The 8,841-nt window shown below is 52.4% G+C and overlaps 1 protein-coding gene across 1 annotated transcript; it reads left to right on the top strand.

Moving 5' to 3' along the window:
- Positions 1–241: 241 nt before the first annotated feature.
- KLK5 (kallikrein related peptidase 5) lies at positions 242–8,400 on the top strand (the record flags this gene model as incomplete). The annotated part of the gene is given in 9 exon segments (XM_079724131.1): positions 242–371; positions 676–700; positions 702–757; positions 2,547–2,630; positions 2,633–2,801; positions 3,697–3,953; positions 4,077–4,198; positions 4,312–4,352; positions 7,837–8,400. Coding segments are annotated over 9 exon segments (1,116 nt in total). The 3' UTR covers positions 8,069–8,400.
- Positions 8,401–8,841: the final 441 nt, after the last annotated feature.

Genomic DNA, 8,841 nt, shown 5'->3' with positions numbered 1-8,841 from the left:
CGGAGAAGGGGGGCGGAGGGAGGTAGAAACGAGTGAAGGCGCGGGGAAGACAGAAACACACTTGCGCCAAGGGCGCTCCAGAGCCGGTGAGACGCCAGCCCTCCGGAGACCCCTCCCCATCCCCGGGCCAGGGAGGTAGGGAGTGGCCTTCGGGACTGGGTGGGGGGTGCTCTGGGGGTGGAGATGGGGGAGGCCGGAGGAGTGGTTGCTAAGGCCCGGCAGGGCGCCTCACTACCCGGGAATGCGCCCCAGGGATCAGTGGGTCGTTGCAACCCAGGCCGGGTGCTGGGAGCAGAGGCGTAGGCGGCTGCAGGACAGCGGCGGCGGCGCTGGGAGCGGGTTCCCCACCCCCTACCTGGGGGACGTGGAAGGTGAGGGCTGCGGGGCGGGGGCGCATAGGAAGGGAGAGATGTCTTTGCGTTGGCTCTGGTCTGGGATGCATCTCCCATCCTCTCTCCATCCTCTCTCGGAGACAGGAGGATGCCGGATGTTGATTCCTCTGACGCCTATAAGCCCTGAGTCTCAACTCATCTCAGCGCTCTGGGTGGGCCATGTCCTCGTGGTCCCTCTCTGCTCTGAGAAACAGGGGAGGGAAGAAGGTGGGGGTGGGATAAGGGTTCCCAGAATCACCTGGGCCTCCCCACTCTCTTTTCCTCCCCGCCCCACCCCCGCCAGGTGCAATGACCTTGGCTACAGCTGGACCCCTGGGCACGGATGCTCGGTGCACTGATCACAGCATTGATTCTGGGGGTGACAAGTACCAAGAATCCCAGTGTGTGCACGCAGGGTAACTGTGCATCGTGGGGCTGTCGGCTCTCTATGTGGCACTGGGGGACACATGTGACTAGTTCTGGCTCCAAGGCTGGGTGAATGTGAGTCTGTCTTTGCTTGTGATTGTGTGTGGCTGTATGACTGCTACCGTGTGTGTGTGTGTGTGTGTGTGTGTGTGTGGTGCCTTTTCCCGTACTGAGTGGCCATCTGTGACAGGTGTGACTACTCTTTGAGGCTGTAGATGTGATTGTGTGACCGGGTGTTTGTGCATTTAGGATGGTGTGTGTGCATCATTGACAGTGAGTGTTACTGTGTGTGGCTGCTTGGCTTTGCGTACGTATGACTGCTGGTTTCTGTCCCTGCGTGACAGGATTGTGTGTGACAAAAGTGCTTGGCACCATGAAAATGTGTGGCTAGGTGTCTTCGGGTAGCTGTTTGTGATTGTGTGATTGTGGTTGGGTGCAGGATTTTGTGTGGCTATCTTTGCAAACATGTGACTGCTTGAGGGTCTACGTATGGGTGACTGTATGTGACTGTGTGGCTGTAGGGGCTGTATGTGTGATGGTGCAGCGCTGTGTGTGTGTGTGGAGTGCCCACCCCTCCTGTGACTGAGTGTGCAGAAGAGGCTGTCACCACAACACAGTGGCTGTGTGAAGGTGGATGATGCTAGGTGACTTGCCCTGTGTCATGCTTGGTCCACTGAGTCTAACCTTGTCACATGCCACCATGCTGTGTGCAGAAGTGAGTGGCAGTCTCTACCTGTCTGCACACGAGGCATATATACACTGGTCACTAAAACACTGTGTGTCAGTGAGTGAGATCATGTAAGGCTGCCCCCGAATGTGTGTACCTGGGAAGCGTGTGTACCACAAGGCAGAGCTGTGTGTTTAACTGTCCCTATGGAGACGATGCACGTCTCCCTGTGTAACTGTGCGTGTGCACGTCTGTGACAGCCGTTGTGCGCCTGTTTCTTGGACTGTGTGCATAAATGAAGACAGCAGCAAGGGTTTCACTTGTCCGGGTCCTCAGCAAGAATAAACAAGTGAACGCGTGAACAGACGATGGGGGAACCGGTGATGGGGTAGGATATCTCGGCCCCTATCTGCAGGTCTGTGTGAGGGAGAAGGCTATTAGCAGGATAATTCAGGAGGCACATTTGTGTTCGAGAATTCGTAAAATATCTCTGCTCTCCACCCCCCCACCCCACGGGAGCCCCACCCCAGTCTGAGCACTTTTCCCGGTTCTGCTTCTCCACCTCTGGCCCAGCCCACAAGCTCTGACTCTGCTCCTTTTCCCCATCCATACCCCAAGTCCAGACTCGATCTACAGTCAGGGATCCTTGAGCTGTGCCCCTCCCCCAAGAAAGGCCCAGCCTCTTTGGCTCTCCTCCTTTGGGCCAGGCTCCCCCTCCTATCCGGACCACAGCTCCTAGAACCCAGGCCCTGCCCCTTCTCCCAAAGTCAGGGCTCTTTATAGGATCGATTCCTCCGCAGGACTCTGGCCTTGGCCCTGCCCAAGTCGATTTCAAGCCCCTCCCACATCTCAGGCTCTGCCGACTCTAGCCCAGACCCCATTCGCTAAGGCTTGATCCCCCCACCCTCACTTCTTAAAACCAGGTCCCGCCCCTAGAGTCCTGCCTGCCCGCCCCCGACCCCCACCCCCACCCCGCCCCCCGCAACAAAAGCGCCCCTCGGAGATCAGTCTCCCCTCTTGATTATAAGCCCCGCCCCCGAGCTCCATTTCCGGCAACAACCCTCCCCATTTTCTGCCCCCAGAGCATGTTCTCGCAAATGATGTTGCTTCCTGCGACAACTCCTCTGCCGTCGGGCCCTCCGGGAGCACCCAGGACCTCGGACCTGGGGCACCCGGGCGTCTGACGGCACCAGCAGCCGCCTCGTGAATGGGACCGACTGCGAGAGGCACAGCCAGCTGTGGCAGGGGGCGCTGTTGCTGGGACCCAACAAGCTCTACTGCGGGGCCGTGTTGGTGGACTCGCAGTGGCTGCTCACGGCTGCTCACTGCCGAAAGCAGTGAGTGGGGGCTCCGAGAGGAGGGCTGAGGGGGGAAGGTTGGATGGGGGATGGGGCATGGAGGTGGGGGGGATGGGACGGGGATGAGGAAGCAGGGGGAGGTAGAGCTGGGGAGGAGGGTTGGGGTGGGGATGGGGTTAGATTGGGGAGGAGGTTGTGGTACTGGCTGGGAGTTAGGGGTGAATTGGATTTGGGGCTAGGAATGCAAATGCTGGATGGTTAGGAATAGAGATGTGATTTGGTTTGGCTTTAGAATTGGAGGTGGGATGGGACCGGATGAGGATGGTGTTGGATTAGAGACAGGAACGGGATGGGAGAGGGCTGAATTTGAAGTTGGGAATGCACATGTTGATGATTTGGAGGTGGGTAAAAGATTGGGGCTGGGGTTAGGGTGGGGTTTGGGGTCGATAATGAGTTGGATTTGGGTTTGGTCATATGCTGATGGTTTGGGATGAAGACAGAATTAGGTTTGGCTCTAGAATTAGAGGTGGGTGGAGATTGGGATGGAGTGGAGATAAAAATGGAATTGGGATAGGGTGGGCCTTCAGGATGGATGTAGGATTGAAGATGGGGTTTGGATTAGAGTTATGAGTGGGGTTGGAGATGGTTGGCTTTGAGGTTGGGCATGGTTAGATAGAGTTGGGGTTGAGACTGCAATATGTGGGTGGTTTCTGTGTGGGGAAAGGATTAGGGTTAGCGCTGGGGACGGGATGGAGATGGGTTTGGAGTTGTGGCTGGGATGGGGCTAGGCATGGGGTTGAAGATAAAGAAGGTGTTGGGGATGGATTTGTGGATAGGGGCGAGATTGGGGTTGCGAATAGGTTTGGCATTGGGGTTGACGTTGGCTATGGGGATAAGCATCAGAGTTGGTCGTGATCAGCACCATCTTCCTCAGAGTTTTCAGGATCCGTCTTGGCCACCATTCCCTGTCACCCATATACGAATCCAGGCAGCAGCTGTTTCAGGGGATCAAATCCATCCCCCACCCTGGCTATTCCCACCCCGGCCACTCCAATGACCTCATGCAAATCAAACTGAACAAGAGAATCCGTGAGACTCAACCTGTCAGGCCCATCAACATCTCCTCCCATTGTCCATCTGCTGGGACCAGCTGCTTGGTGTCTGGCTGGGAAACAGCCAGCAGTCCCCAGGGTGAGGGTCCAGGGCTCTGTTGATGCCCACCTGTGTCTGCCTTCTCCCCCTCTCTGTCTCTGCTCCTTCCCATCTTCTTCCACCACTCACTGTGGCCCTGCTCTGCATTTGTCTGTTTGACAGCCACCTTCCCCAAAGTCCTCCAGTGCTTGGACATCACTGTGCTAAGTGATGACAGGTGCAAGATGGCCTGTCCAAATCAGATAGATGACACTATCTTCTGTGCTGGTGACCAGGCCGGCAAGGTAAGGCTAGAGACTTCTCCATTCATTCAGCAGATACACATTGAAACCAACCATGTAACCTGGAGCCTTGCTATGTGCTGGGGACCCTGCGATGATCAAATCGATGTTCACAGAGCTCATATTCTGGAGCAGTGCTGTCCAGTAAAAATATAATGTGAGCCTTACAAGTAATTTTATTTGTTTTTTTGTGGGTTTTTTTTTTCCCCATTGTGGGGCATGTGGGATCTTACTTCCATGACCAGGGAGCGAACCTGTGCCCCCTGCTGTGGAAGCACGGAGTCTTAACCACTGGACCGCCAGGGAAGTCCTTACATGTAATTTTAAACATTCCAGTAGCTACATGTAAAAAAAGTAAAAAAACAGGGACTTCCCTGGTGGCGCAGTGGTTGAGAGTCCGCCTGCCAATGCAGGGGACACGGGTTCGTGCCCCGGTCCAGGAAGATCCCACATGCCGCGAAGCGGCTGGGCCCGTGAGCCATGGCCGCTGAGCCTGCACGTCCGGAGCCTGTGCTCCGCAACGGGAGAGGCCACAGCAGTGAGAGGCCGGCGTACCACAAAAAAAAAAAGTAAAAAACAGCTGAAATTGACTATTGTAATAATACACCCTATTTAATCCCATGTATCCCAAGTACCATCATTTCAAATGGTAATTAATATAAAAGAATTATGAATGGAATGTTTTACATTCTTTTATTCTCACAGTAAGTGTTTGAAAGCCAGTGTGTATTTTTTTGTTTGGTTTTTTTTCTATTTTTTCCTTGTTTGTTTGTTTTTGGTTTGTTTGTGCCAGTGAGTATTTTCACACTGACAGCATATCTCAATCTGGACTAGCCATGTTTCAAGTGCTCAAGGGCCCCATATAGCTAATGGCCACTGTATTAGACAGCACAGGTCTCAAGGGAGAGATCAAGGCTGTGTTGTATAGAAGGGCAGGATGTGCCCTGAATAAAGATATGACATCTAAGGGCCACCCTTCATACAATATACATCACAGTTTTGTCTTATTTATTTTGGCACATTTCAGGCAGATGCAGTCTTAAGTGTCTCATTCCCATAAAAACTGTAGTGTGAAAGTTTTCTGACAAATGCTAGTAAAATGTCTTAAAGAAGGAAAACAGAAACCCATGGTTGGTATTTTTAAACGAAAATATTTAATAGAGAGGATTGATCACAAAGTTGTTGGAATAGCAAAAAGGTTAAAAAAAATCCTATGGTCAGGAAACTGCATAAACAGGGTAATTTCAGAAAGTGGTAAGGGCTGTGCAGGAAATAAAACATAGTTTTATGAAAGCAAGTGATGGGGGGGCAGTATTTGGAAGGGTGATTGGGAAGGCCTCAAAGAGGTGGCATTGGAGCAGAGATTGAATGACACAAAGGAGCCAGCCTCGCAAAGGTTAAGGGCAAGAAAAGCATGTGCAAAGGCCCTGAGGTAGGGAGGAGGTCGGCTGATTCAAAGAATAAAAAAAGAGCCAGCATGTTTGGGGGACCGGGGTTGAGGCTGGAGAGATGACTGGGACCCAATGTCCAGCAAATATTCCTTCATCCCCAGTACAGACCTTCTTTATATTCTCATGGGAGCTTTATTTGTTGAGGATGACAGAAATTAAACTGTTACAGCTCAGGACCCTTCCCTGTATTCAGGTCCCCCAAGGGTCTAGAGGAATGTAAATTAACAAGCTCTCTGCTGGCAGGATGTATGTTTCAGTAATCTTGGTGTTTAGTAAGCTGTGGGCTCAGACAGCCCTCCAGTCCCATTCTGATGGCTGGGAAAATCTCCCCACCCACCCCACTCACCCCCGCAAATCTTACAAATGTGACAGTTGCAGCAACTCCCCAGATCTCCCAATTTAATCTCTGTCCCCACTTAACATTGGAAGCACCCACATCTGGAGAGAGGGATGGGTGGAGGGGTTTTTATCAGAAGAAAGCACATCTAATTTGGATGTCAACATTTTTTTTTTTTTTTTGCCGTACGCGGGCCTCTCACTGTTGTGGCCTCTCCCATTGCGGAGCACAGGCTCCAGACGCACAGGCTCAGCGGCCATGGCCCATGGGACCAGCCACTCCGCGGCATTTGGGATCTTCCCGGACCGGGGCACAAACCCGCGTCCCCTGCATCGGCAGGCGGACTCCCAACCACTGCGCCACCAGGGAAGCCCTGGATGTCAACATTTTAAACCACTTAGCCTTTCTGTAGCCAAGGGTAGTACCTTGCTTTTCTTTCCCTAGAACTCGAGTGGCTTTTTCATACCAGAGTGTGGTCTGGGTGTGGCTGCTAAAAGCAAGAAATAATAACAATAATACTAATCCTGTAACACTAATAGCAGTTAACTAATTGCCAGACACTCTTTTTCTTTTTTTAACTTTATTTGTTTTTAATTTTTTTTTAATTTTTGGCTGTGTTGGGTCTTCGTTTCTGTGCGAAGCCTTTCACTAGTTGTGGCAAGCGGGGGCCACTCTTCATCGCGGTGCACGGGCCTCTCACTGTCGTGGCCTCTCTTGTTATGGAGCACAGGCTCCAGACGCGCAGGCTCAGTAGCTGTGGCTCATGGGCCCAGTTGCTCCGCGGCATGTGGGATCTTCCCAGACCAGGGCTCGAACCCGTGTCTCCTGCATTGGCAGGCAGATTCTCAACCACTGCGCCACCAGGGAAGCCCCCAGACACTCTTTTAAGTGTTTCAGATGCATCAGCTCAATTTACTCATTTAACCTTTATTATTAACTCTGTTTTACAGACGAGTAGCCAAGGCTCAGAGCAGTTAACTTCCTGCCGAGCAAAAGAAACTCTGCAGGGATGTTGAACAAGGGCGAACAAAAAATGATGAGAGAAATGTTGAAATTTAGCGATCGGGGCAGCTAAGCTTTTCTTGCCTGGGAAAGAGTGTCTGCATTATAATGGGGGAAAGAAGCCAGGTTGTAGGTATTCTGCATAAACATAAATAAGAAATGACAGTAAAGAGTGCTGAATATTATTCCAGAAGGGTAATTACAGGGAGCTCTGGGGAACTAAGCACAGGCAACCTACATTAGTCCAAGGGAGTGATTCTCAACCCCAGGGTAATTCTGACCCCCCAGGGCATGTATGGCAATGCCTGGAGATGTTTTTCGTCATCGTTACAGCTGTCTGGTGGGGAGGGAGGGGTTTCCTAGCAGGTACTGGGTAGAGGGATGCTGCCAAATGCCTTACAAGGCACAGGACACCCTCCCATACCAAAGAATCATCTGGTCCCAATGTCGGCGGTGTCCAGGTTGAGAACCCCTCATGCAGGGGCTGAGAATTGCCTCTCTGCAAAAGTGAGGTATACCTACAAGGCGGATTGGTGTCAAGGATGGGTGAAGAGTGAGGAAGGGAAAGGAAGGGGTGTCCAGGAGGAGAAACACAATATTCAAAGGTTGGAGGGGAGAGAGAGAGAGGAATAGAAGGAAGCACAGAGACACACAGTGAGGAAGACAGGCAGAAAAGAGGTTGGGGGTTGGGTAGAGAGGGACAAAGGGGGTTTCTAAAGGGTGAACGTGGGGTGAAATGTTAATATTCTCTCTCTGTGTCTCTTTTTACGTGTGTCTCCCTCTCTGTCACTGTCTGTGTCTCCTCATCCCTCTACTCTTCCCACCCCTGTGTCTCTATTGCTGCCCTGAAGAAGGCTTCATCTGTATGACTCCCTCCCTCACCTCCCCACATCGCTGCCTCTCTGTGCCCCTCGCTCTCCTCCACAGGGTGATTCCGGAGGCCCCGTGGTCTGCAATGGTTCCCTCCAGGGCCTTGTGTCCTGGGGAGACTTTCCCTGCGCCCAGCCCAACAGACCCGGCGTCTACACCAACCTCTGCCGGTTCTCCAAGTGGATCCAGGGCACCATCCAGTCTAATACATGAGTCGTCCTAGGACCCGGCATTCTGGCTTCCCTCGCCCCCTGCAAGTCCCCACCCCTGCAGGGACCCCAACACTCCTTCCAGACACCACTTCCTTCCCCAAAATGTTGAGGTGGTTCATCTCTCCAGTGCCCCACCCCCAGTCTCCTGGAATCAAGGTCCCCCTTCCCAGACAGTGGATGGACAGGTCCTTCTGGTCGGATCCTGAGGACAGTTCCCATAATGACCGGGGCGAGAGTTGCACTGCACCTCTGTCTCCCCAGTGCTTCCTTCTTTGGGTCCAGAGTCCACCTTCTCTGCAGCTGTGACCCAAATTTGGTCCCAGAAATAAAACGTCTGAGAAGTGGGCTCCGTGTGTGGTCTCTTCCTTGAACGGCCGGGCAGCCAGGAGCAAGTCACTCACCCCTCGGCACTGCTGTGTTTACTCTGTTAGGTCATTTGCAGCAAACAGAGATTCACTCGATCTGCTTTTCATTTTATTCATAAATAATTGATCGACTGCCAGGAATGTGTCCAGTTGCCGGGGATAGTGCAACGGGCAAAACAGAGGAAAATTCCTGCTGCGTGAAGCTCCCCCTGTAGTAGGGGAAGACAGACAATAAAAAGATAGACAAATACATTATCTACTATAATAAGTATGTGATATGAATAAAAGGAGAACAGGGCATGAGGAAAGAGAAGGAACGTTGGGGGGATGTATATTTACACTGGAAGGTCCGAAGGGTGTGGAAGAGCAGTAGCTACTCTGATCCCCACCCTCACCCCAAGATGTCCAC

Source organism: Hyperoodon ampullatus (assembly GCF_949752795.1).
Source record: "Hyperoodon ampullatus genome assembly, chromosome: 18".
In the NCBI taxonomy this organism is placed as follows: domain Eukaryota; kingdom Metazoa; phylum Chordata; class Mammalia; order Artiodactyla; family Ziphiidae; genus Hyperoodon; species Hyperoodon ampullatus.
Note: the sequence above shows the minus strand (reverse complement) of the source record. Positions and strands in the feature narration are given on the sequence as shown.